The sequence below is a fragment of the Alternaria ethzedia genome, assembly GCF_023757985.1.
Source record: "Alternaria ethzedia strain BMP 0044 chromosome Unknown scaffold_18, whole genome shotgun sequence".
In the NCBI taxonomy this organism is placed as follows: domain Eukaryota; kingdom Fungi; phylum Ascomycota; class Dothideomycetes; order Pleosporales; family Pleosporaceae; genus Alternaria; species Alternaria ethzedia.
Genome location: NW_026056211.1, coordinates 479,043 through 506,519, shown reverse-complemented (window position 1 = coordinate 506,519; position 27,477 = coordinate 479,043). Strand labels below are relative to the sequence as shown.

The 27,477-nt window shown below is 53.5% G+C and overlaps 8 protein-coding genes across 8 annotated transcripts; 5 read left to right on the top strand and 3 right to left on the bottom strand.

The window, feature by feature from the left end:
- Nucleotides 1-405: 405 nt before the first annotated feature.
- On the bottom strand, nucleotides 406-1,005 carry J4E87_007081 (uncharacterized protein; the record flags this gene model as incomplete). Its single annotated transcript, XM_049378678.1, has 1 exon — nucleotides 406-1,005. One exon carries the CDS (start codon nucleotides 1,003-1,005, stop codon nucleotides 406-408), a length of 600 nt encoding a protein of 199 aa, XP_049231699.1.
- A 3,268-nt stretch (nucleotides 1,006-4,273) lies between these two features.
- Nucleotides 4,274-4,972, bottom strand: J4E87_007080 (uncharacterized protein; the record flags this gene model as incomplete). Its single annotated transcript, XM_049378677.1, has 1 exon — nucleotides 4,274-4,972. The coding sequence occupies one exon, from the start codon at nucleotides 4,970-4,972 to the stop codon at nucleotides 4,274-4,276; it is 699 nt and encodes a 232-aa protein (XP_049231698.1).
- A 578-nt stretch (nucleotides 4,973-5,550) lies between these two features.
- Nucleotides 5,551-6,841, top strand: J4E87_007079 (uncharacterized protein; the record flags this gene model as incomplete). Its single annotated transcript, XM_049378676.1, has 4 exons — nucleotides 5,551-5,698; nucleotides 5,748-5,783; nucleotides 5,833-6,667; nucleotides 6,718-6,841. The coding sequence occupies 4 exons, from the start codon at nucleotides 5,551-5,553 to the stop codon at nucleotides 6,839-6,841; spliced, it is 1,143 nt and encodes a 380-aa protein (XP_049231697.1).
- Nucleotides 6,842-7,269: 428 nt separating this feature from the next.
- On the top strand, nucleotides 7,270-8,521 carry RPN8 (proteasome regulatory particle subunit; the record flags this gene model as incomplete). Its single annotated transcript, XM_049378675.1, has 3 exons — nucleotides 7,270-7,453; nucleotides 7,536-7,807; nucleotides 7,895-8,521. The coding sequence occupies 3 exons, from the start codon at nucleotides 7,270-7,272 to the stop codon at nucleotides 8,519-8,521; spliced, it is 1,083 nt and encodes a 360-aa protein (XP_049231696.1).
- Nucleotides 8,522-12,480: 3,959 nt separating this feature from the next.
- J4E87_007077 (uncharacterized protein) lies at nucleotides 12,481-13,641 on the top strand (the record flags this gene model as incomplete). Its single annotated transcript, XM_049378674.1, has 1 exon — nucleotides 12,481-13,641. One exon carries the CDS (start codon nucleotides 12,481-12,483, stop codon nucleotides 13,639-13,641), a length of 1,161 nt encoding a protein of 386 aa, XP_049231695.1.
- Nucleotides 13,642-14,343: 702 nt separating this feature from the next.
- Nucleotides 14,344-15,805, top strand: J4E87_007076 (uncharacterized protein; the record flags this gene model as incomplete). The annotated part of the gene is made up of 4 exons (XM_049378673.1): nucleotides 14,344-14,440; nucleotides 14,493-14,529; nucleotides 14,583-15,466; nucleotides 15,558-15,805. 4 exons carry the CDS (start codon nucleotides 14,344-14,346, stop codon nucleotides 15,803-15,805), a joined length of 1,266 nt encoding a protein of 421 aa, XP_049231694.1.
- Nucleotides 15,806-18,380: 2,575 nt separating this feature from the next.
- J4E87_007075 (uncharacterized protein) lies at nucleotides 18,381-21,266 on the top strand (the record flags this gene model as incomplete). Its single annotated transcript, XM_049378672.1, has 1 exon — nucleotides 18,381-21,266. One exon carries the CDS (start codon nucleotides 18,381-18,383, stop codon nucleotides 21,264-21,266), a length of 2,886 nt encoding a protein of 961 aa, XP_049231693.1.
- Nucleotides 21,267-24,078: 2,812 nt separating this feature from the next.
- J4E87_007074 (uncharacterized protein) lies at nucleotides 24,079-26,097 on the bottom strand (the record flags this gene model as incomplete). The annotated part of the gene is made up of 2 exons (XM_049378671.1): nucleotides 24,079-24,630; nucleotides 24,964-26,097. The coding sequence occupies 2 exons, from the start codon at nucleotides 26,095-26,097 to the stop codon at nucleotides 24,079-24,081; spliced, it is 1,686 nt and encodes a 561-aa protein (XP_049231692.1).
- Nucleotides 26,098-27,477: the final 1,380 nt, after the last annotated feature.

Here is a 27,477-nt window from a genome sequence, read left to right as displayed (position 1 = left end):
TGTGCTGAGGAGGTGCGCGGGAAAATTGAGGGAGGGAAGTGAAGAATGCGGACGTAGTGAGATTGGGCTTGGCTTTCATGTCACCTTTGGTTGAACCTGGTGTGTGATGATGTACTGGCTGTATTGAGGTTGTGTTTGGATCCCTTTCGGTGGACATTATGTATTCATCGTGGTACTAGTTACATGCTTTCTGGAAGCTAACTCGCAGGTGCCATCGTCGCAATGACAAGAAGAGAGAAGACTAAAGCCAGTCGTTGCATGTGCCCATATTCCGTTGTGTCTTCCGATGTAGCCATTACCACCACCCCCACGTGCACACGACACATAACCATTGACTCTCACAGAGAGGTCAAAGCACCAATCTGCTCGCACCCTTCCTGTCATGCCTTTCTTGGAACGATCCCCTCAAAAGTCTTCTGAGTCTGAATCCTCCTCTAGGTCTAAATCCTCCTCTAAGTCTGAATCCTCAAACCATGTAGATGGATCATCCAAATAGATATCGGCGTTGTAACGTTGCGCAATTTGGTGGAACGAGGTATGCCGGGGACCTGTGTAGAAGTCGCAGATGAAGACAAACTCCTTTTTGGGATTGGCATATATCTCTATAGCGCTAGTTCCCAGAGGGTACCACTTCCCTCCATCAGCTCTAGCGGCTTCGTAGCGGGCTTCGCGGTTAACGAAGAAGAGTGCCGGATAGCGTCGGCTTGTTTTGACCCAGACCTTTGTCCCGAACTGGCTGACGAAGACCGTGTTGAGGGGAGGGATGACACGATGATGCTTTTCCGGTCTGTATATGCGATCTTCTAGAGCGATGGCCCATATGTTGGCGCGGATCTCAGCAGGTAGGCGGGGGAAAGGGTGGAAGATGGACTTGTTGATTGATCTTCTAGCCTTAGAGGAGCGTTTCTTTGGCACGGGCACGGCGTTGAATCTCTCGAGGAACGGGTTGGGGTCTTCATCCCTGGCTTCCTGATACATCTTCTTATACCAGGCTCTGGCGTCCATCGTTGGAAGGCGGCGAAAGGCGCGTGTGAACCTTCGGGAGAGTCTGCACAGAGGGCGTATATCGTTACGCTGTTGAAGTAGCGACGGGGGAGATGGAAAGCTCGCAAATTTTGAAAGAGCGTAAATATCTGCGTGTAGCGAGATCGCCTCCCACCAAAGGTGAAGGCAGGACCGTTTGCGGGTCCACGTGACGCCAAGCCCATCGTCGCCATGACGTGATGAGGCACGGTTTCGCGACTTCCTCACTTCCACCTCGTTGCGCAAGTTCTCACTACCCACCTGGAATGGCTCTCCATCAGCTGCATCACGCCAAATCTTAGACGCTGTCCATAATTCGCACGTGTTTCCGATATAATGACCGGTCAGCCCGCCAGAGTAACTCCGATGATGAACACAAGGGTCCAGGCAGTCGCAGCGGGAACCATAGTCGCCGACATGCCACCGTTTTTGTGACTCCAGAATGAGTCGGTGGTCTTTTCGACAAGGCAGACGTGAATCTTGATCCAATGCGGGAGAGGTGGTGTGATAACCAACACATGGATTGGCGTTCGGCTTACAGCTCAAGCTTGCGAGTATTGATAGTCAGGTATATATCGTCTTTGCTGGATAGTTGCTGAAGGTGTTAGTCAGTCCAAAGATGAATACTTACAAGACTCACGAGTCTTATAACTCCCTGTCTCTCTGCGACAGAAACAAGCATTGTCCTCTCGACAACAGCATAATGGCTATCTCGCTGATCACCGTTGAGCAGTTGTTCATGACATCTGGTAGGTCTCCATCCAGATGACATCTACAAAAGACTACACAGGCGGACTTGGATACTGAGCAGCCGGGTTATCCGGCGAAGACCTATGGCCCGTATTCGACGGCGCCTGGCTCGTCGCCGCCAGCGCAAAGTACGGATTATCCGGCATAGACATGCGCTTCGGCATAATACTCGCCAAGCTTGGCAACGTAATCTGAACCCTCGTTTCCGGCTTCGGATTAAGCTGAATGAGTAAATCCGCCTCTTTAATCTCCCTCAACACATCCTCAACATCACGCCCTTTCCTGACCCTCCTCAGCAGCTCATACGACTCGCTATCCGGGCTCGTCCGGATCAACTTGAACAGTTCGACGTAAGCTTCGTTTTCGGCTTCCAAGGCATCGTATTTGCGTTTTAGGGCTTGGCCCTGGGTTTCCGACGACCGGGTAGCGTAGTGGCAGGATGTTGACCGCTTGACGCATTCGATACAGACAGGTCGCTCGCCGTTACATTTGATCTTTCTCGCGCGGCATTGATCGCAAGCAGACGCGACGCGGTCACGAGGTAAAGGCGGGAGAGGTTCATTGCGCGGGCGAACAGCAGACGGGAGGAGTGGTCTGAGTGGACGCATGGTTTTCGAAAGGGGGGAAAAGCAGGAAGAGGTCCGCGGAGAGAACCCTCAAAGACGAAGGCTGGGAATGATAAATGCGATCATGGTGGGCCCCAGAAACCTGGTCATCCATCTTTTAAGTTAAGGATGGAATTTCTCGAATATCGATGCTGCGGAAAGACCAGGCCTGAATGGATCTCGATGGTAATTGGAACGCGGCAACTTAGCCCGCCAATCGGAAGTCGGAGTCGCGATTGGGTACGTAGCCGAACTTCATCTTTTGCGCAGCAGCTTTTCTACGTAAGGAAATGCGAATTCGGCGACTGCCATTACGTGCCGTCATCTTAGTGTTCGCAAGGATCGATTGATCTGAGTCTTGGTACTATTCCTCTTCGAAGATGCATGTGTCCGCCGCAGGCACTTCAGCGCTGGCATGGCATCATCTCGTTCTTTGTGAGACCTACTCCCATCTGATTGGCGACGGTACGGAAACTCCGTGGATATTTCTCATTCGTCAATACGACATGCTAGAAGAGATTCGATGGTGTACTGTAGTAGATGCAATGGCTGTTCCACATTCGTCCTACTAACGGTCCACCTGCAGCAGCGCAAGCAGGGCATTACTCCGGTTAGCCGCATCGAGGTTTCTGCAGCTGAATCTGCATGAGCAGCAAATATCTGTCTCCACAGCAATGGTCTTGGTGTCCCGTATTCCCGCAGAGCTACAGCCGTAGTACCGCCTTGCATTTATACATACGGAAGTTCGATGGTGGGATGCCTGCCTGGGGTAATCCAGACGTCAACGCAGATACAGATGGGGTATGCCTTAGCGTATGCTAGTGTGTGTCGGACCTGTACTTGAAGGTGAGGGCTGCATGCTACCGATGAGGAAAGCGTCGCACCGGAGCGTCGTCCGCAGCTCAATTGGTCGTGGGCAACGAGCGTACGGCGGATGCGGCGTGCGACACTCGGTGAGGTGGTCGGAGATAGAGGCACGCGCTCCAGATGAGGTTGGTAAGCTGGTGCTGCGCTTCATTGGCTGGGAACTCATACCGCAGACCCTGATCTACGAGTCTTGCCGTTGACTTGAACACCATCATTGCAGCTTTCGATGCCGTGATTTCCTTTCTCCATAACATATTCGACTGTTGAGTGCACAGCGTATAGGTCGACTGTGCCTTGTTGTTTGTATCGACGTTGACAACTGTAGCGAATCAAGAAGTCGGAATAGTTTCTTGTTCCATCGCATGCAACTTGTGGCTTGGATAATTTATGGAGCGAACGCTACGTTATTCGGCCCGCATATGCTCATCGGTCAAGAAGGCCGTTCCAGTCGAGTCTTTTCTCCATCGTTTGGTAGAGAGATATTGCATTCAGATGAGTCAAGCAGATGCAGCATGAAACTCTGTCGGAGTATCCGCCGAGTTCACGGGATGCCAGCTCACCGTTTGCATGTGCACCTACGTCATGAACGGCAGAATTGAATCTGATGTTTCTTTTCCTTCGTCTTCCCTCGTCGTCACGGTCGGTTACGCTACCGATAACCGAGATCTCCAGGGCTGAACTGGTTGGGGAACAACGTTGTTGATCAGGTCGAGATCGATGGCGGCCGGCTCCGTACCCGTCCTGCCAAGGGCCGCAGTTACCCGTCATTGTTAACGACTTTCACGACCTTTGTCGGAATGATTCGTCCGAAGTTTTGGACGTTGTGGATACGTTGCATGGCTGTCATCAAATTCACATCATCAGGATCATGCTAGATGATTGTATTTATCGCCTCCACTGTGCCTTACGAGTGTAGTTTGGCCCTTTGTCACGTAGTATATCGTAATAATATTACACTGGTGTAAAAGATGTGTAGGTATCAAGTCCAGCCATACGTTGAAGAGGATATCAGGCCAAGCCAACAGAATCTATTGCAAGACCTCAAAACTCAACTCCGTCTCCTCTTCCCACTGCCTCGCAAAATTCCTCAGTACCTCAGTCCTCTTCCTCGCCATCTGCTTCCCCGTCTCCGTCTTCATCATCCCCTCCAACTTGAGCAGCTTCTCCTCAAAATGCTCAATCGCCCTATCCATAGGCTCCCCCGGCATCTTAGCCGCTCCATAGGAAAAACAGCGCCCGATACCCACCGCACCGATAGCATCAAGACGATCCGCATCCTGTACAATTGCCAATTCAGGATACGCTGCTAAAACTCCCGCGGTGATAACAGGCTCGCGTATCTCGTGTGAATAGGAGACGTGATTAACGATATTGTCTACCACCACAGCCAGTTCGTAGTTTGAACCATGGTCCTTCAAGATATCCAAAATTTGCCTCTCGGCTTTTTGGCCTGGTCTGACGTATTTATGGTCGCCTACGTCGTGTAGGAGGGCGGCTAGGAAGAGGGCTGTGGTGTCGTAGCTGACGGAGGGGTCGCGAACGAGCTCGGCTTGAAGAATGCGGTTTGCGTTTGAGACGACGCGGAGAATGTGGTTGTAGTCGTGCGAGTTGTCGTATTTTGACATGTAGTTGTGGACGAAGGCGTTGATGGAAGCGAAGAGGGGTTTGTACTCTTCGTGTATTGGGACTTGAGGCACTGGAATGGACTTTGCGGCCTGGGAAGCCATGGTGAGAGAGAAGAGGGTGGGTAGTGGGAGCTTTGTATAACTGATACCAATCTACCACGGTGTTCGTACGGGTAAACTAGGAGGGGACTGCCGTAAGAGCACCTGGGTACTCCAGATTCCAAGATGGTTCAAAGAACACAGCTTTGCAATGCTTGAACGACGAGTGTTTGGGTACTTTGAAGAGCGGAGGGACGCGTAACGCGTTTTTCTGCCTACGCGGAGTCACATGTTTAGCGACTGTACTCCTGGAGACGAGCGTCGCCGACACCTCCTTAGACACTCCGAACACATCAACCACCTCTCTGGTTTACTCGAGATGCGACCAAAGTGACGTACTGTCAGTTTGAACGAAAAGGGACAAATAGGAGTTCACTCATGTCTGCAGGTGGAGACGCACATCCGGGGTAGCTGAGCCGCAGCAGCCTCGGTACTTGGCCAGTCGGTAGCGCACGCGATAATGGAGCCATGATCTCACCCTCGCCCATCGCTCCTATCTACACACACGTGCACTCGGACACGACCACATCCACGTCGCGCAATCGCATCATCTCGGCGCGTCAGCTGGGGCGACTGCAGACATGTACAGGCAGGCGACGCAGAAAACGGGCGAGGTGCTGTCCATGCCGTCGCAGTGGCTGGGCATGTACTCCGACTTCATCACCAAGAACAGCAGCGCCGTTACCCAGATTGAATCCGCACTGCGGTCACTGACATACATTATACCTGGTTAGTCAGCTCAGTATCTGTATTTGCGCATCTCGCTAATCACGAACAGGCCGCTTCCGGGAATCTGAAGTCGCATCCGAGTCAAGTAGGTCGCGTCCGGCTATCGCGCATTCGTCCCGACTAACACCACCCAGTACACAGCGGCGTCCAAGTACTCTCCCTCTATCATGACTCTCTCCTCTCAAAAGCCATGGCACAAATGCCCGGAACGCGGCGGCAGCCCCTCACCCCGCATCATCGATACACCAAGTTCTGGACGCAGAACTCGCCCACATACAAGCGCATCGCGCTAGTGCTCCAGATGATCCAGTACACAGAACTGCTATGGGAGATGGCAGCGAAGCGGAAGGGCGAGAAGGTGCGATGGCGCGTGGTCGTGTTGCTGGAGATTGTCAAGGCAGTATGTCGGTTGCTGCTGCTTCGATTGACCAACTCGAGACCACTCCTGTCACCGCCGCTCCCACAACGAGAGATTGATCCAAGCTCGCTGGAAGAGTCGTCGGCATCGGCCGATGGCATGGACACACCGCCGAGTGAGCGCTCAGTCGAGGCAGAGAACTGGGCAATGCCTAGGACTGGCCTGTCCATGCCGAGCCTACCGGACTCTTCGGACATCTCAAGCTACCTCCTCTCCAAGGTGTTGACTGCGGACGATATCAAGCCCCCGAAGGCGCTGCTCCACCGCGTCAGCGGAAAGGGCGAGCTGGCCGAAGCACTGTATATTCTCCGACCGGTAGTCTACGCGCTGGCTATGCAACATTTCAGTGGCGACAGGAAGAGCTGGAGGCCGTGGTTGATTGGTGTCAGTATGGAGTATGGTGCAAGACAACTGGCCAAGAAGGACTTCCAAGAGCGACTCGCTGGAGGCCTTCGCGGCTTGACAGGACTGGAGAAGGAAGAGCTGCGCAAGCGGGGCTGGTCCCTGGGATGGTGGGCCATGCGCGGCGCTTTCTACGAGAACATTACCAAGTAAGTCTTGTCACATTGACGTTCATACAGCCATAACTAACATTGAACAGGGCCTGGATTCACAGTATCACCGGATCGCTGAAGGGCAAGCCTCTTCTCGACATGGTCGGCGGTGTCATCGAAGACTACGAGTTCCTTTGGGACCAGTACTACTTCCCCACCGCTACGCTATGATTGTTTCTTCGTCACGCACTCCTGGAATAATGCGATAATGTTTGGCCTTCGCTTTTGCATGATCTGATCGCTGGACTGATCTTGGGTGGTTTCGCGTCTTCGCCTTCGGCTTTTTGTACATTATCCTTTCTTCAGATACCAGACATTTGCCATTGTTATAGTCCGTTGATTCTAATTGACGTATTTATCTACCGTGTTTAGTCGTGCTGAACTATCGCAATTCCCATGTCGCTCACTGACGCACTGCTGGAAGTACTAGCGCGCGAGCTCTGACCCACCCTCACCATGTCCAGTTCCGAAAGCTTCGATGGACACCGCAGAGCCGCATCAACAACAACCACCATCACCGCCCTCCCCCACAATCCCCACCCGTATCGCTGCCAACCGCCCAATACCTTCCCCGGCGATACTGAGTCCACATCCCCAAGATGCCCGCCACCACAGCTGAGACGCTGTCGCTCGTGACCCGCAACGTCTCCGTCGCGCCGCTCGTCCTCCTCTCCGCAGCCGACCACTACGGCCGCCAAGCAAAGGGAACCAAGAGGAGAGTAGTCGGTGTGCTCCTCGGACAGAACGACGGCAAGAACGTGCGGGTATCCAACAGCTTCGCGGGTGTGTAGCCCCTCCATAGTCTCGTTTGCCGCCTGGACGGTGAATAGGACAAGCGACGTTCCGCCAGCTGACAGACCTGCAGTGCCATTCGAGGAAGACGAGAAGGACCCTTCAGTATGGTTCCTAGACCACAACTACGTCGAGTCGATGAACGACATGTTCAAGAAGGTCAACGCGCGGGAGAAGCTCATCGGCTGGTATCACACAGGGCCTAAGCTGAGGGCGTCGGATCTGGAGGTCAACGAGCTGTTCAAGCGATACACACCGAACCCGCTACTCGTTATTATTGATGTACAGCCGAAGGAGGTGGGCGTACCCACAGACGCCTACTTTGCGGTGGAGGAGATCAAGGATGTAAGTGCATAGCAGGCTCGGTGGCGGCGACACCAACGAAATGCTCGCCAGTCTCTTATGCCACGAACTCAATGCTAACATACCCAGGACGGCACAACCACATCCAAGACCTTCGTCCACACCCCCTCAATAATCGAAGCCGAAGAGGCCGAGGAAATCGGAGTCGAGCACCTCCTCCGCGACATCCGCGACGTCGCCGTCGGTACCCTCTCCACACGCATAACCTCACAACTGCAATCGCTCCAAGGCCTGCACCTACGGTTACGAGACATAGGCCAATACCTACAAAAGGTCCTCGACGAAGACCTGCCCGTCAACCACGCCATCCTCGGTAACCTGCAAGACGTCTTCAACCTGCTGCCCAACCTCTCCACACCCAAGGCCGCACCCGTCGGCGGCGCAACAAACGGTGTTGGTTCCTCCGCGGGCCAGGCAGGCGCGGTTGATAACGGCGAATTGGCACGTGCTATGAGCGTCAAGACAAACGACCAGCTCATGGCTATCTACCTGTCCAGTTTGATCCGTGCGATCACCGCCTTCCACGACTTGATCGAGAACAAGATACAAAACAAGCAGCAAGCGGAAGACAAGGAGGCGAAGAAAGATGAGGGTAAGGAGGGCGACAAGGAGAAGAAGGAGGGAGAGAAGAACGGTGAAGTCAAGGAGGGGGAGAAGGGTAAAGAGAAGGGTAAGGAGGAGACGAAGAAGAAATAAGCGCGGAATTGAGAAGCGCATGAGGGGTGAGGGGCGAAGACATGTGTATTATACTATCTCGGAGCCGATGAGAAGACAGTAGGGTCGGAAATGGCTTTGGGGCTAAGCGACCTGGGCATGTGAAAAGACATGTTATGGATAATGGCTGATAGATGTGATATGATGAAAGAACATGACATGAAGTTGGCTGAGACCATTGTGGTGCTATCTTCTTCTCTATACAAGCCGTGCTGCAGCGGCATTGGGGATCGTAAACAGCGTCTCGAGCCTCTTCTGCTTCCTACAATAGTCATGTATGTATCTAGGACCAGGACCCCAGAGCATCAGCCCGCCAAACTCCAGTCGTTGCAGGAACAACTTCAATCCCCCCACCCAGCAGCCCACCCCGCCGCTTCCTCAACACTAACATCCCTCTCCTCCACAAATCCCCCAAACAACCCCTTACACCTCTCCGCCAACACGCATGCTAGTAGGTGTTTACACACAGGCGGCATACCGTCTCCCAGACTTATGCCACCGAATATCCACTCCATTGACTTATTCCCCGTTCTTTTCTCAGTCTGTTGTGCTGAGTCGTATAGTTGATTTGATTCAACTGGATAGGCTGAGGTGCTAAGAGGCACAAGAGGCGTAGCTTGACCAGCAGGAAAAGCAGCGAACGCAAACGCAGGACAGGAGCAATTCCAGCCCAGAAGGCGGACTTGGTATGTTGCTAGCGTGTCGTAGGAGGTGGAGAAGCGGGAGGGGCGGTGTTGGGCGGAGCGGACGTAGTGTATTGTGTTGGGGTTGTAGGTTTCTGGTGCGGGAGTCGTGGTGGTTTGGTTTGATGGTTTGTCTGGAGCTGTAGAGTCATTGGTGTTTTCATCATGTGCGTGGGTGACTGATTTCTCTGTTGGCGTATCTTCGTGTTGTGATGGCGATGTTGCCTCTGTGTCTTGCATCTGTACATCTTGCCCGATCGCTGCATCTCTTTGATCCGCACCTGCCGCCCGCGCAGCAAGTTCCTCTCCATCGCATATCCGAAACCGCGTCACTAGCCGTCGATCGAGCAGGTCCAACGCTGGTACGAATTCATTCGGGAAGAGGACTTGCAGCGAAAGTAGCTGTTTCCTCGTCGCGTCGGATACATTGTTCAGCGGATTGGTGTTGGCATTAGCATTTGCGTTGACAGTAGCTTGGTCAATTAACGGCGGAGCGGCCAGCGAATCGAGTAGTTGCGTTACGAAATGGCGGCTAGAAGGCAATGGCGATACTGGCGAGGCCATGGTAACGTGCAATGGTATGAGTGCATGGCGTTGTGTCGAATTGGAGATGACGTATGTGGGGAATTTCGATGGATTGGTGGATTGAGTCAAGGCTGAGGCAGTCGCGACGGGAGCGCGGGAAAGCGCGGGGCGAGGTCCACGAAGGCACGTGAAACCGTCAATGCCATAACATGTAACGTGATTCGACTATTCCTAGCAATTGAATGCGACATCTCGATCTCATCGATACGTGTTGGAGCGGTGAAGCAAATACAGTTTGCGTCATTACTGCTCTACCTGCCCTCAGCCCTGCTTACGCCAACTGCGAGATTGTTGGCCAATTCAACTCCAAGTTTAATGTGCCTGCAGCTGACAGTCGGCGAGACAGTCTATTTCCGGCAGCCTCGCATTTGTTTTGATGCAGGGCGGACCTGGCAGCAAGCACCCATGACGCCATTTCGCAACGTGGTAATGAAAGGACGGCGCAGCCTTCTCTTTTGGCCAAAGCCATGAAACAAGGTCCTGCAGCTCGCCATTGTTGTCGTTGAATGGGTGGCAGGTTTACCAGCATTGCAGATGCAGGGTCCCCCATGGTGCTGGGCGTAGTGGGAACTCGCAAGACGGGGCAGCAAGTCATCTGCTCGCATTGTCCTATCGGCTGACCAGATTCGGGCTGGCACCTTGATGCGCAGATCTACCCGCAGAAGGCGCGGCCAGGCTTCTAGACGGACTGCGACAGTCTGTGGTGTCTGGTGTCGCGATTCAAGGCTATGCAAAGCGCGCCATGATCGAGAAGTTCAAAGTCTATCGAGTCAGGATCACATTTGCTTTGTCCGCGGAACCTACTCGGCATCGGTCTGGGCCGCGCTCGTCGGCGCAAATGGTGAGGGGTACAGCGGAAGCGATATCCTGGGAGATTGACATGGCTGGCATTCAAGGCAAGAGACGGTATCAGGCGGCTGAGGTCAGATGGCAAGCCTGGCGGTAACAGCGCCGTCGAGAGATGAGGGTTGAGGGGTTTCTGGCATACCCCTCCCCCACAGCACGATAACGACGATAAGACACCCCGGGTTTCCGAAGGATGACCTCGACCAAACAGAAGATGGTGTGAAGCCTCATTGCCCCGTGAGCGACGGTGTGCGGAGAGCGTGGGAGGTGTTCAGGTGGACAGGCGTCATGGTGTAGATGACCTAGTTATTTGACCAGCTGAGCACGGGGCTCACTTTCACATGCTAAGACGAGTGGTAATCGATAACATGGCGGGAACGTACCGCAGTGGGCTAACGACGCACACATCGCATGTTACCCGCTGCGAGACATGAGCTGCCCTGAGTGAACCTTCTAGTCGGCGCTGGTCCTTTGCAGCTCCACGCCAGTGGCGTCGACTACAGCCGCTTGATGGTGTCCATGTCACAAGACCATGAACGGGAACCGCCATTCCACAGAACTCGGTGAGCAGCCTGTCTTCGGTAGCCGCCGCTGACGGAGGGGGGGTTAGATCCATGCAGATGAGCACTCAATTCGGCCGCCACTGGCCGCGAAAGGCAGTTGAAGTGAATTGGGCTCTGGCAGGTTAAGCAGGTCAAGCAGGTCAAGCGCAGGGTCAAGCATAGTCGATTGGTGCCGATGATGGGTCAATTGCTGGAATGTGGAGCATGTGGGATAGTCATCTCTGCATTATCGACGGCGGTCAGACTGCACAATAGCGTAGTACGAGGAACGATGACGGAAGCGGTGACTCGGACACTGTCCACCGGAAGCGATCTGTAGAGGGAATGGGGATTGGGCGCTGCGGTGACACGCTGGCTGGAGGACTGGGAATTTACTGGAATTGGGTGCCAATGACACATTACCAGGCCTCAGTCGCTGCATCCAGGGCGCAATGAGGGCAGGCAACGTGTATGTAGCCCTGGAGCGCAGTGATGATGTGACGATGGGGACGGTTCATTCGGCCCCGATGGACTAGCCCGGTTTGCTGGGACGGAGCGACAGGTAATCGCCTGTGCAGTGACTCAATCTCTCAGACAGTCAGAGAGCATTGCGCGCTCCCAGCTCCGCCTCACGCGTCGCTGCGCAATTGGCCGCTCTCATTGGAGCCCCCTTCGTCTTCCTTCTATTCACTTCTTGGCCGCCCGCATTCGTCAGCTGCCGGCCGCGCGCAACGGGCGCTCCTCTTATGGATGATGCCTGGCCTGGGAGGATGAGAGCCTGCTGGCACGCGCCAACCGCACACCCTCTTTGTCTGGTTCGCTAGCACATGGGCCGCAGTGTCTCAAAGGACAGTCACACTGGCCTTGTCCATCCTGTAGCCTACTGAAACCCCCGACGCGCCTGGGTGGTGCTTCTTATAACCAGCCCGCTCACCCCGTCTGTTTCGGGACGACTAACCTACCACGCAATTCAATCGTCCTAACTCCGCACTGCTTTTTCAATTGTCACGACTGCCTGACTAATTGCCCGCTCGCATAACTGGTATAAGCAGTCGGTCGGACCATTCTGCCGGCTTCCACGGTCACGTTTGCGCCCGGGCACACCTGACAGCATAACTGTGGCGAAGCCGTTCGCTCAACCAAGGCTCCTACCCTCCACTCATACTCTACCATTGATCGCATTACCAACGCACCACGCTCCAGTGGCTGCCTGGACACATTCATATATCGCTACCGCCCCGACGTTGCGCTTTAACCAAAGGACAAACTTTCGCACCACACCGCAATGGCAAACTTGCACTATAAGACGCCCCCGAGCAATCGGCTCACCGTTTCCTCCCTCCTCTCGCCCCCTGAAATGAAGCGATCAGAGTCGTTTGGCACGTCAATTCCGCCTGCCTACTCTCAATCACCCTTCTCCTCCTTCAATTCAGCACCCTCGCAGTCTGCTGTGAAGACCGACTTCATGGCGATCCAGGCAGCAGCCGCCCACCGCATCGCCTACGCCTCCCCGCCAATCTCCCCATACGACACACAGGCACAGAAGGAGAACATGGAGAGCTCAGAGGAGCAGTGCACACGCGATCCCCAGCTGTTCGTCTCGGCTGATGCAGCGGCACCAATTGCTCACATGCCGCTGTTCCCCGACGAGTCACCCGAGTCAGCCTCGCAAGATGTCATCACCGCGCACATGAAGTCCCACGACTATGCACAACTGCAGAGCAAGCCGAGCCGCGCTGACTACGAATTGGTTGCCAAAGTCCGCTCCATTGTCTTCAGAGAGGCCTGCAACAACCCCAAGGCATGGTGGGCCCAAGAACGCGCCTTCGACAAGCAAATCGACGAGGTCCGCAGCGGCCGTGTGCAGAAGCGACCAGCCTTGAAGAAGCTCGCCCCTGCGCCATCTTCAAAACTCCGCCAGCCCAAGGTCGCTGTTCCACGGCTGCCTGCTCGCGCCCCTCGTGCTGCACCCAAGGCTAAGCGCACGCCTCTTACTCAGATCCACGACTCATTCGACACCTCCCCCACCACCAAGTCAGCCTCTCCCAAGCCGGCACGACCAGTCACCAACCGCGACGACTCTGACTACACTGCCATTCCCGACTACGCCCCACCCCTCGACACACTGCCCAAGGGCAACACCAAGGCGCTCAAGGCTGAGTGGAAAGGGCAAGCGCTCTCGCTCGCCGACGATCCCGATCGCGAGCTGCTGCACGAGGCTGAGTTGAACCTCGCTGGCACACTCCGCCTCAACTGCGCCACCTACCTCACCAGCAAGCGACGCATCTTCCAGGCCCGCATCGAGGCTCTCAAGATCGGCAAAGAGTTCCGCAAGACAGATGCCCAGCAGGCGTGCAAGATTGACGTCAACAAGGCTAGCAAACTGTGGCAGTCATATGACCGTGTAGGCTGGTTCAACCCCGACTACTTCCGCCAGTACCTCTGAGCCTGCATCGCATAGCCTTTCTCATTCTTTTTCCTCTTCTTGGTTACGATGCATCAAGTTGCACTTTGCATCTCGCGGCCCACCCGACTGGGCTCGCTTTCTTTTGGATAAGACTGGTATGACTTACAAGGAGTGATGGATGTCCTCCTCCGCATGATATTACGAACGGCGTTTCGATGGGTTTTATGGATACTATTGTTGGCATGAACAGGTGTTCGGGAGTGGATACTGTCCTCCCTCATGGCGTTTTTGGGCTTCTCGACTTTCCTTTTCTTTTATCTAACGGCATGCGATACCCCTCAGCTCCCACCAACGAATGTTGTAGTCCCATGTGGACATTGTCGCCGCAAATGCAGGCTTTCTATCATATTTAGTACTAGACCAGAATGCACTATCTCACATGAGTTGAATGTTCTCCACGTTGTCTTTACGTGACCACTTAATTAGGCGTTGATGAATTGATGGCGTACTGCGATGCTGCTGCAATGACGATTCCGTGATACGTCCGTGAAAGGCTCAGGGTCTCGGGCGGGGATGCGTAAGCTCCACAGGCGTGCAGGCGTGGCGCGGCTGCTCTGTCACTAATTTGGGACAACGGCTTGGCCGACCTCAAACCCGCGCGCTCCCACCACTCCTCCCGCCCGCGACGACTACCTTTCACTCCACCAATCGACTCCGCCGAGTCGCGCGGAACCGCCCATCATGTCGCGCACACAGCAGGTCGAGCATACCGACTCCATCAGCAGCCAGGACCCCAGCCGCGACGAGCCGAAGAAGACCAAGAGCAGGAGGCCGCCGAGTAAGCCTGATATCGACATGCGCGAAGGAGGGCAATGCTGATGGGATACTAGATACTGCGTTCAGGCAGCAGCGCTTGAAGGCATGGCAGTAGGTGGAATCATGGCGGGAGATGGCAATACCCACGACTAACCGCGCATCAGGCCCATCTTAACGCCGAAGACCGTTCTGCCTCTCTTCTTCATCGTCGGAGTTATCTTTGCCCCCATCGGCGGGCTGCTTCTCTATGCTAGCGCGCAGGTCCAGGAGATCTCAATCGACTACACAAACTGCAACAGCACCGCGCCCGAAGTCCCCGTAAACTTCGACCCCAACGCCGAGAACCCGCTCGACCCAATTCCCGGCGGCAGAGTGTCCGCGACCTTTAGATCCAAGGAAGACCCGCAGGCGATGTGGGGTTGGGGACGCGAGAACTACACCTTTGAATCCGGCGTCGTGCAAGAGACAAACGTGTGCATCCTCAGCTTCAACATACCGGAAGATATCAAGCCGCCGATCCTCTTCTACTACCGCCTCACGAACTTCTACCAGAACCACCGCCGCTACGTCAAGTCCGTCGATATCCAACAACTCAAGGGTGATGCACGCAGTGCCAGCGATCTCAGCTCGGGCGACTGCTCGCCGCTGGACGTAGACTCCGAGACAGGCAAGCCGTACTACCCCTGCGGTCTGATCGCGAACTCCATGTTCAATGACACATTCAGCCAGTTGACGCTTGCCAACCCCGCGGGTGGCACAAATGCCGGTGGCCAGAACTACACTATGACTGTGGAGGGAACTTCATGGAGCCATGAGGGTGATCTGTACGGCGAGACAAAGTACAAGCCAGAGGATGTTGTGCCACCGCCCAACTGGCAGGAACAATACGAGAATGGGCGTTACGGCGATAAGCTGCCTAACCTGCATACCTGGGAGCAATTCCAGGTTTGGATGAGGACTGCGGGTCTGCCTACGTTCAGTAAATTGTATCAGCGTAACGACAAGGATGTTTTGACTGCTGGTACCTACCGTCTTAAGATCTATGACCGTACGTTCTCCCCATCTCTCTTCCCTTTCCCCCTCCCCTCCATCCCTTTCCCCCTTCCCATCTCCCACACATCTCACTAACCCACCCCCAGGCTACCCCGTCGACAAATACAGCGGCACAAAATCCATCCTCATCTCCACGCGCACCGTCATGGGCGGCAAGAACCCTTTCCTCGGCATCGCATACCTCGTTGTCGGCGGTATCTGCATTCTGTTAGGAGCGGTCTTCTTGGCTACGCATCTCATCAAGCCGCGCAAGTTGGGGGATCATACGTATTTGACTTGGAACAATGATCAGCCTAGTAGTGCTACTACGACGGGGAGGGCTGGTGGTGCGTAGGCATTGGTAGGATAGGATACCAGAGAGTATTGCTTGTTGCTGTTTGAAGGATATCGTACTGTACGTATATCATAAGTTTTCGATTGGGCGATTTTGGGCGTTTGGGTGTTTTGAGAGCGTAAGGGCTAGAGCATAGTCGTTTTTATTGACATTATCCAATTTCATCATGTTCAATGTTTTCATGTTGCATGCATTTGAAGCGGATTCTGCGGCTGATCACCGCTATCAATGCTAAATCAATGGCCTATATTGCATTATCTTATCGACCTTACCACCTGGTTCTCCAATAGATTAAGGTTGAGACGTGTTGGCATCGTAGTATGTCGATTTCACCCGAGATTCCTTATGTTCACCGTCCTTGGGGCTTCGTGGGATTTTGAGCCTGCAGCGGAGTACCTAGGTAGGATCGTAGAGGCACAGGCACTGACAGCACTGGCACGTGACGAGCCTTGGCAAGTCCCCTGGTGCCCGCGCGTCTCAGAGGGCCTCCAGCACGAACGCGCCAATACCCCTCCAGTAACCAGCAGCCTGCGCATCGCACTGTTCGCACCAGAGCGCGCTCTCAAGCTTCTTGTTCTGCAGTATGCCGCTGTCACACGATGATCACACCTCAGCCTTGCCCCGCCTTCCTCGGTGGACGTCACGCTGCAGGTGAGCTGTGCCACTGAAGATGCAGTCTGCCCGACTATCAGCTCCTTGGGGCCAATACCCCCTTGTCTTTACTGAAAAGGCTGTTGTCGGCACTGGCAGATCGTTTTCTTCTCACATAACTTGATGACGTTTTTCTAGCACTCGCAAGAACCGACCTACGATCTTTGTTCTCCTTGCAAGCGAGCCGCTCTGCGCTGTCGGTTCACTTAACCTGCTTTAAGGCTTCAAAATTTCACTCTGCCGCTCGCGCATACAGACACGCCACAGCGCGATGCGACTACTACACATCAAAAGCGATGGGAAGCTCGAGTTCACGAACGACATTATCGATAAGAAGGATATCCCTCCCTATGCGATCCTTTCGCACACCTGGGGGGAGCAAGAGGTAACGATCGAAGATCTAAAGAGCTTCGATTGTGAAGATGATGTTGGCGCAACAAAAAAAGCCGGTTGGGAGAAAATCCTCTTCTGTGCCCAACAGACAAAGCTTGATGGTCTGGAATACTTTTGGGTGGACACTTGCTGCATCGACAAGGCAAACAATACGGAGCTTTCCGAGGCGATTAACTCTATGTTTCGCTGGTACCAAAACGCGAACAAATGCTACGTGTTCCTCTCAGACGTCGAAGGGAAGTCTTCGGATAGCTACGCCAGTCATTCCTCATCATGGAAACAAGCATTTAGAGAGAGCAGATGGTTCAGCCGAGGTTGGACACTCCAGGAACTTCTAGCTCCGCGCGCTGTTGAGTTTTTCTCCAAAGATGGAGTGCTACTAGGTGACAAAGCGTCCCTTGGGCAGACCATACATGAAGTTACAAAGATACCCATCCAGGCTCTGTTAGGGATCCAACTATCTAGACTTAGCGTGGATGAGCGGTTATCCTGGGCACAGGATCGACAGACGACTCGAGAGGAAGATGCAGCCTACTGTCTGTTGGGAATTTTCGACTGCTATCTCCCACTTATCTATGGTGAGGGAAGAGAGAACGCATTGAAGCGACTGAAGAAAGAGATACAGGAAGGGGAGAGGCTTACCAAGATTTGCAGGTGGCTTTCAGCGCCTGACCCCTCGACGAACTATCACAGAGCGCAAAAGCAGCGACAAGCGGAGACCGGGCAATGGTTGCTGCAAAGCGAAAGCTTCAAAGAGTGGAAGAACGCTCCAGCGTCTCGACTGTGGCTCTACGGGATCCCAGGGTGCGGTAAGACCGTCCTTGGTTCTACCATCATCGAGCACTTGCTGCAGCACTGCGATGAAGAGAGCCACAATGTGACAGTCTATTTCTTTTTTGACTTCAACGACGTACAGAAACGTGATCCAGGGCTCATGCTGCGCTCGCTGCTCTACCAACTCTTACAGCGCACAAGGATCATACCCGAAGCCATCAACGCGTCGTTTTCGGCCTCTGGGAACGGAGAACAGCCGCCATCACTGCATGCACTTCTAGAGATAGCACCTCAGGTGATGGCACTGTTCTCACATGTATACATCGTTCTCGATGCTCTGGATGAGTGTACACAGCGTCCAGAACTGATGGGGATACTTGAGATATTGCATGGATGGCAGCTTGACATGGTACATCTACTTATGATCAGCCGGAAAGAGCACGATATCGAGACGTCAGTGAAGACTTACGTTGGTGAAAAGCAGATTGTCTGTCTCCAGAAGGATGTAGTGGACAAAGATATACTACGATACATTCGACAAAGACTACGTGAAGATAAGAGGCTGGCAAAATGGAAGAGCGGCCCATTGGAGAAGGACGCGAGTATTATACAAGAGATTGAGACAACACTGATGCGTGGTGCTCATGGGATGTAGGTGCTTACACTTGCTTCCCTCTGAAGTCAAAACTAACGACTTTGTGGGTTTCGATGGGCTGTATGTCAGCTTGACACAGTGGCGAAGTGTCGCAATCTCGCAATGCTACGCAAGTCGCTTGCTACATTACCGCCGACGCTCGATCAAACCTACGACCAAATCCTCACCGCTATAGGAGAAGAGGACTGCGTTTACGCGGTGCGCATGCTACAGTGGCTAACCTTTTCTCTGAGGCCCCTTACTGTTGAAGAACTGGCCGAAATTATCGCTATCGATGTTGGGCGTACTCCAGCCTTCGACCGCGATGAAGTGCTCGCAGATCCGTCAGAAGTCTTGGAAATTTGCTCCAGCTTAGTCACAGTGGTGATGCAGAGAAAGGATAACACGTCACCGGTGCACTACGACCGTACTGTTAAGTTAGCACACTACTCAGTTCAAGAGTACCTTGTTTCGGAGAGAATCAAACAAGGGCCAGCAAATCAGTACAGCATGAGCGAGACCGCATGTCACGAAGTAATCACAAGAGGCTGTTTGCAGTACCTAAATCAGCTTCGGCGGCCGACAAAATGGGCACACATTGAGGCTCCAGCGCTCGCACAGTACGCAACGAAGTACTGGAGTCAACACTTTCAACAAATAGGAGACGAGAAGGAAGAAGTGATCAGACTAGTGACGAGTTTACTGTCGGCTGGGAATCCCGCATATGAGAACTGGGTTATACGTTACGACGACGACTATCATTCTCTCGAATCTGAAATAAAGGGCAGAGGTAAGGAGGTAGCGCCACCCCTTTACTACGCAGCACTTTTGGGTTCGGAAACTCTCACAAAGCTGCTCCTGGACCAGGGCGTCGATGTCAACGCTCGAGGTGGAAAATGGGGCAACGCGCTACATGCAGCTCTAGCTGAAGGACACCGCCGTGCATGTCTAGCGAAAAAGGAGTTCTATACAGATCTTGCTGAAGGACACTTCGCAGTGGTTGAATTACTTGTGAAAGCAAAGGCCGACGTCAACTCTTGGGATAAAGATGGCCGCAGTGCAATACAGATGGCCTCATTCCACGGTTGCCACGCAGCAGTCAGACTGTTGATACGGGCGGGCGCGGATGTGAACGCTTCAGGCAACAGATTTCATGGTAACGCACTCGAAGCAGCTGCAGGAATGGGCAGTACGGCAATGGTCAGAATGTTGATAGAAGCGGGCGCGGATGTGAACCCTCCAAGCGCCGGGTTCGAAGGTGATCCACTCGAGCAAGCTTCAGGACAAGGCAATGTGGCAGTAGTCAGGTTGCTGATCAAGGAGGGCGCCAAAGTCAACCCACACAACACAGAACAGAATGCCCTAGAAAGAGCTTCGCGGGGGGCCCAGGACGCAGTGGTCAAGGTGCTGCTTGTCGAGGGCGCCAGGATCAACGTCCAGGGCAAGGTGTTGGATGACGCGCTACTAACCGCGTTTCGTTATCATCGAGGCCGAAAAACGACAATTATGCTGTTGGTAGAAGGAGGTGCCAATGTTGGTCCGGACAAGGATTTCAAAGGCGCCCTGCACCATGTTATCAACGACCCAAGCTGTAAGCCGTCAATTGTCGAGCTGTTGAGGCACTACGGCGCTCCGTTAGACACTATCGACAGCGACAACATGACTCCGCTACTTTATTCTGTAAAGTGGGAGCTCGAGGTCATTGCGTTGCAACTTTTGAACGCAGGTGTACAGATTGATTCCAGAGTCCGTCGGTATTCACTTGGCAGCAGAGTTGGCCAAACAGGAAGCGCTCGACTAGATGCTGCATCTGCAGTTCCGCCATCCGTCGCAATCGGCCTCACCCCCCTGCATTTCGCTGCTTTGATAGGAAGTTCCATAATGACGAGTTTCCTGCTTAAGCATGGCGCCGACCCCAATGCTCTTTCTGAGCACGGTGAGACCCCTCTACATCTTGCACTGCGTAGGACGATACTCGGGAAAGAGTGTAAAGATGCTTGGGATACAGTCTATCCTTGGATGAATCCTGCGACCGAGGAAGTACTAGATGCACTACTGGCGGACCATAGGGTTTCCGTCACCGCAGTTGACGACAAAGGTGAAGGTCCTCTACACTGCATTCGCTATGGCAAACCGGGAAGCGCGACCCTCGTCCAAAGACTGGTATCGAAAGGAGCAGACCCATCGTCCGCCAATCTAAGCCAGAAAGGCCCATTAAATCTCGCCATCCAAGCTGGCGATTACGAAGCAGTCAAAGCCTTACTCGACGTGGGTGCGAGTGTGTCATGGACTGGCGAAGACGGCCTCAACGCACTCCACTACGCTGCTCAAACCAGGAGCGACAAGATCATAATGGCTGTTCTCGAGAGTGAACAGGCTAGAGCAGTCACATTGGCGACATCAAAAGACAGGATGGGGCAGAATGCACTCCATCACATATTGTGGACGAGACAAAAAACGCCGGCTGTACAAGTCCAGACGGTAGAGTGGCTACTCGAACAAGGAGCCAGTGGCTCCGAGCCTGATAATTCTGGCATGTCACCACTAGCGAGATACATCGAAAGTACGCCTGGGTTCTGCATACAGATCTTCAAGACACTCCTCAAGATCAAAGGCAACGCGTCATCCGTCAGTCAAGATGGGCAGACCCTTGGGCACCTGTGCGCTAGGACTTGCGGGCTTGGGTTGTTTATACTGCAAATCCTGCATGAGCACGGTGTCGACCTGGCAAGAAAGGACTGGAACGGAAGGACAGTACTACACTATGGGGCTATGAAGGGCAGTCTTACTGAACAGTCATTCGACTTCCTTGTTAACGTTACCGGTATCCGGCCAGCTGACGAAGACATATATGGTCGCACCGCTCTGCAGTATGCCACCGAAGCTGTAACTAAAGAGCGTTTTGTCTTTGACTCGACCCCCAAAAAGGCGAGAGACATCTTGTTGAGATATCAGGCTGACAATATCGAAGAGCGTAGTGCCGGAGTTCTAGAGGGCGGTGTTAGCTGAAGAGGGGGAATGGCATCAGCAGGAAATGGGAAGGGTACTGTCGGGAAAGCCGCACCTGGAAATCTACATTGCCTTGGAACATTTCTCAGCTTTGGGTTTTACATCGGCCTTTGTGTACTGCACCGCACCTCTTATCCTGCCCGCTTTCTGCCTCGTATGAGGCGATGCAAGCTTTTCGGTAACGACACAACCACGACTTCTCTGCATTTTTGCTTCAAGACATTCCAACTGGTGGAATCCCACCTCGTGCAGATACACACGTCGTGAAATTAGTGCTCCGTGCATTGCGCCGGCACCACGCATAACGCCGAACCACGCGACGAGCTGAACCGCGCATTACGCCGTACCTACTGTGTGCAGACTAGACTACCTCGCTTGCAGCGATCTGTCGAGTTGTCATTGAGCTGTCATTGGTTGTAGCTCCGACAATTTATATTGCGTGGACAGAAAGATGGTTATGATGGAACGACGTTCAGTGCGTGCGAAACGGCGGTGAGGTAGAAACCAAGAAGATAGGGTGAACACATCAGCAATGCGCATGCGAAAGCGAAAGAGAAGTCGTAAAATGTAGGAAAAAGCTTTCACCGCAATGCCAAGTGTGGAGAAGACATGAGCTTGTTTGGTTTCCACGCCGTCGTCAAACATGCGGAGGTTGGTTCAAAACAGGGGTCCGGCCCGACACTTGCGTCCAAAGAGCCGCAACCTCGTGTCGTCTGGTGTTCGCGCACGTCTTCTGATGATCTGGTTGCAATCTATTCATTTGCATCAGGCCTGGAACCGAGCAGTAGGAGACAGACATGGCTAATATTGACTCGTTGGACGTCGATAAGAAGGACGCCGTCCACAGCGCATCTCCTTTCTCATTACCATCCGCCACCTGAACATCTCCAAGACTCTCAACGTCCATCCCTACCACACAACCACCATGCAGATCTCCGCCATTCTCCTCCTCTTCGCGGCCACAGCCTCCGTCTCCGCATGGGTAAGTACCTAATCATCCACCCGTCCAACCCAAACCAAGACTACGCCCCCGTTCTAGTCGAACCCGCATTCTCTTCATTCACCAAGAGCATCTCCATCTCCCATACTAACATCCCAACCCACAGCAATGTTTCGACCACGACGAACACTTCACCACAAACCACGCCCAACTAGCCGAAGGCAGCGACCCCAACAACCAATGGGGATACTGCCCATCCAAGACAGGGTGCTGCGCAGATGGAAAAACGTGGTATGCGTGCAAGAACGTAAGTTTTGCTCCTCCTTTCCTGTATCGTAACCGGTGCGATCACTATGCTGATGATGATGGATAGGTATGCAAGGGCGGTGCTGCGTGCAGTGTGTCTGGGGGTAAGACGTCTTGCTAGAACATCACGCCGGTTCGCACGTAGCTAGCTTTGGAATGCTTTTGAAGATATCAAGTTAAATCGAATGTGAATAGCTTCTGTATAGTCAACTTGAGCTCGTGTAATTCGAGTGCGAGGTTCAAGACGTCAGGACTTTTCTCTTACTAGACCAAACTCTGCCTAAGTACCTTGCGGTCGGGCAAAGCTTATCTCCTCATCTTATATCTCATATCTCATATCTCATATCACGCTCAGCCATATCTCACGCTCAGCCATATCTCACCGTCGACCATATCTCACCATCTCATATCTCACATCTCATATCTCACATCTCATCGTCGTAGCTCGGCTCCGGGCCGCCCAGCCTAAGACTATCGCCCAAGCCGCTCGTCTGCGCAGGTAAGCAGAGGGCCTACTTTCTCGTGAATTCAATCCGTGAAGAAGTACTATAAGCTTCAAGTCATTGAGTAGACAATACAATCATCTCAGATCTCAGATCTCATATTTCAACTCACGGTGCGCCACATCTCACGGTGCGCCTCATCTCACGGTGCGCCTCATCTCACGGTGCAGATCTCAGATCTCATATCTCATATCTCATATTCCATCTCACGGTCAGCCACATCTCACGGATCCGCCACATCTCACATCTCAAATCTGAAATCTTATCTCACGGTGAGCTACCACTTTATCAAAGCAGCCGCAAAGATACTGTATACCAAAACACAATCTTAATAACTAGCACAAACAAGACCAGACAGCAGTCTGAGTCAAAGGCGCACTCTATTCTTGCGGCCAGCTACGTCGCATATCTCATCTCGCATCTTATCTCGCAGCTAGCTATCCTTTTCCTGCCTCTCGCGCTCGAGCCTAAGTAGTCTTTCCATAAGCGACTTTAGTTCAATACAAGAAGATCGCAGTTGGTTATTTTGTAGAGCTTATGTTTCACGTCTTGTCGCACCTTTAGCGAAATCTCACATCGCATATCTCATGGTTAGCTACGTCTTGCATCTCACATCTTACCTTACGCCACATCTCACATAGCATATCTCATCCTGCGCCACATCTCACGGTTATATCTCATCGTGATATCTCACGGTTATATCTCACGGTCAGCCACATCCCACGGTGATATCTCACGGGCAGCCACATCTCACCACCTCACCCCCGACTCTAACCCAGCCACGCGACTACGTAGACAATACGCACAATAATTATATAGCAGCAAAACACCCGTTTCCGCTCATGCCCATATCCCCTTGTGATATGCTACTCCGGCATCTCACGCTCAACCAACGCGTTGAGTGTGAGACGTCGGACTAGCACATCACACGACGACATAAACAAGATACGTGTCCTTGGTGCAAACATTACATTAGAAGGATCTAGGACTCTTAGGTTCGTAACAATACAGTCGACATCCCAGTTGTCCACATTGCCACCACTCCACATTACCGTCCTCCGATCTAGCTAACCAGCATGAACAGCCCGAGAGCAGGATACGTCATCTGAAACCAATTCATATCCAAACCATTGGTTGAGTCCACCTGGTAACTAACCCGTTGGCCAGCTTCGCAAGGAAAGCTAGCGACGTTGTATTGATGAGCAGGCTCGATGAGTTGTATCACACCAACGAGACTTGAGTTGCCGACACTCTGCATGGAAACAGTATCGGGAACTTGGTTGGCGAGGCGAGATACGCTGATACCACCCGGGGTGCGAATTTGAACGGGTGCTGTTTCGGGTATGGGGAAGGGCGGGGGCATGTGTAAAGCCAAAGTGCAAGTTTTGCCGGCGAACGCAGGACGAATATCGTAAACGAACACGGTTGATATGGTAGGTGATAGCTGGGCCGTGTATCCGTTGCCAATCACCTTGGTAGGGTCGGCCTTGTCAATGGGGATGAGCTGGTGGGGGTATTCGAATGGTTCTTGAAGAGGGGTAAAGGTTGGTTGCGGTAGGCCTTCGATGTTCTCAAGACCAATTCCAGTGGACGAAGCGGAAAGCGGTGCTGAACTCTGAGCTGTTGGAGTCGGCCGATCAAAGCTAATTACTGGAATGGTGACAATTGTGGGCTGGGATGTCGGAGCATTTACTGAGGGATGTTAGCTTCTGACTGTTTGGTTCAAGAATTCCTCAGCCCTCTTACTCGTCGACCCAATACCCGTTGACATCCCAATACTGCTGCTGCTGCTCGAAGGCTCCTTCCAATGGCCATTAGTCCGTGCAACCCCGTACGGGGCAGAGACGGAACAAAGGCAATTGCAAGAAACAGACAAGAGCGCAGACAAAGAATACAGGAACGACGACAGGATAGGTGACAAGAGGAGCATTGGAAGGTACTAGCTTACCTTGGTGCAAGTGCCCGATCCGCTCTGGCAACCGGTACCGCAGTGTCCGGCAGTGTTTCCGCACCATCCGTACTGCGAGCAGCAGTTACCGAATGGCGAGCCAGCGCAAGTAGCACCTCCCTGAGATCCGCAGGTGCCATCGGTGGAGACCTTCTTGGATGGGTTGCTGGGTGCGGAACCAGCAGGGCAAGAAAGGTCGAACAGAGGCTTCACCTGCATCAGGTCACCTGCAGGCTTGATGCCGAACGAGGGGACGGGGTTGCCGTACTGGACATCCTGGAGGATGTAGTACCACAGGTTGACGTTGTCCTTGACGAGCTGGCAGGTGACGTCCTCCCAGTAGATGCGGGCATTATCCGCACTGGGCTTACCCTGGTTGAGTGTCTCGCCGCTAACGGGCCATCCGGTCTCGGTAACCCAGACGGGCTTGCCCTTGGCAGCGGCAACAGTCTGGTGGTAGGCGTCGAAGAAGAGCTGGCTGCCCGAACCGACGTTGTTGTTCATGGTGGTCTGGAAGTAGGGGTAGGCGTCCATGCCGATGAAGTCAACGGCCTCAATGACGGGGTTGTTGGTAGCGTTGACGTAGACAGTCCAGGTGTCGACGTGACCGATGGGCTTGCCCTGGAGAGCAGTACCGCGGATAGCATCACGGGTCTGCTTGATGTAGTTGACGAGCTCCTGGGGCTGAGCACCGGCGCCGGACTTGTTCTCGATACCAGTGGGGGTGACACGGTAGAGATCCTCACTGCCAACGGAGATACCCTCAACGAGGTCAGTGAAGGCAGTGCCGTAACGAGCAATGGCGGCCTTGAGAGCAGTAATCTCGTTGTTGAAGTTGGCCTGGCCGGCGGAGGCCCACATGCCGAGGAGGAGACCGGTCTTGGTGTTGATAGCAGCCTGGATGGCTTCAATGACGTCGGTCTGGGTGCCGTGCTGGATCATGGTGTACAGACGGGCGCTGGTCCACCCATTGGTGCCAGGAAGCTGCTTGGCGGCGTTGAATTCATATTCAAAGTCTGCCTGCACCTTGGCCTGGTTGTTGTTGAAATTGGCGCCGTAGTTGAAGCCCTTGATGGCAGCGTTGGCCGAGGTCAAGAGGCCTGCAGCGGCGAGGATGGTGGAGGAGACGCGCATAGTGGTGGTATTAGGAGGAAGAAGACGATATTAAAAGCGTAGAATGAAGTCTTGAGAAGTGAGAAGGGTGCGAGAGAGCGGCGTGGGCGAGGAATGGTGAGCAGGACGCAGCGAAGTCTTTATTCGCCGGTGACGTTTTGCTGGATCTAGACGTCGCTGCCGTCTGAAGGCTATTCATCGGACGTGCATTAGCCGCACGGTCACAGCTAATTAGTGGCTTCTCGAACGAGCAGGCACGCAGGAACGCGGATGCCGGCGGCGATCCCGACCCTGAAGCCTGGTCAAGCAATCTCGGCATGCAGGCTCTTCAACAACAGCCTGTTCATACCGTCCCAACATTTGCATCCTTCGTATGTTGCTGCTTTCATCGCAGTCGTCGACGGTTGAAGCTCACCAAGCATTCTAGAAGGCCCGATGCGGCAAGACAGGGAACGACCCTTTCGCCCCGTCCTCGCTAATCATTGGCCCATGTGGAGAAGCAATACTCAACGGCCAGACAGCGACGTCAAGCCCCGGTATAGGGTCGTATCCGGATAAAAATAACACAGCATCGACATCATCCCCGCCGCGGGAGATGAGCTGCACATCTCATGATGGGCGTGCAACATGGCACACGCGGGTTTATCGAAAATTGTCGACACCTGTGTGGCTGTTCAGACCAATAGTTTGTTCATTAACACGAGTGCGACACCCTCATGCGTGTGTATGGTAGACACATGTCCCGTGTCATCCGTTGGCGTTGCGCACTACCGTGGTTATGAGCTCGTTGTTGACAGCACCGGATGCACCATCCATCATGGTCGCAGGCCGAGATTCCAGAATATGGTGACGTGGATAGCGCTGCTGGTCCGAACTCAGGAGAAACGGTGCCGACGCCAGGCACATTCGATCCGAGCTATGACGCGCATCATCGGCTTTCTATCCGCGGATGCGGGATGCAAGAATTTGAAGTTCGGGCAAAGAAGCGAAGTTGATGTTGGAAAGGTAGAGGATGCGGAGAATTACTCCAGCGGTTTGGTGTCTTGGAAGGCGTTTCGTCCCGGCGTCATGCGCCAATGTCACGAATCGGTACGCTAAGCTTTACCCCTACCACAGCTTCGATATGTCGATGGAAGCTTGGTTAATCGATTAGGCACTCGGAGCATTCTGCGACATCTTCGAGTTTGGGAGATAACGGGTGGATATCGTGGCTGTGAGGTCGCTTGCAGATATTCCCGCGTTCTATCGGGATTCTAGCCACGCGCACGGTACCCAACGAGAAGCTGCCCGAAATTGCGGACAACATGATTCTGGCACGAGCAGATACCTGCGTTGACGTTACGCGGAGTACCTGCATAGCCAGGTGACTTGACCTGACTGTACGACTGATACTGAGATAAC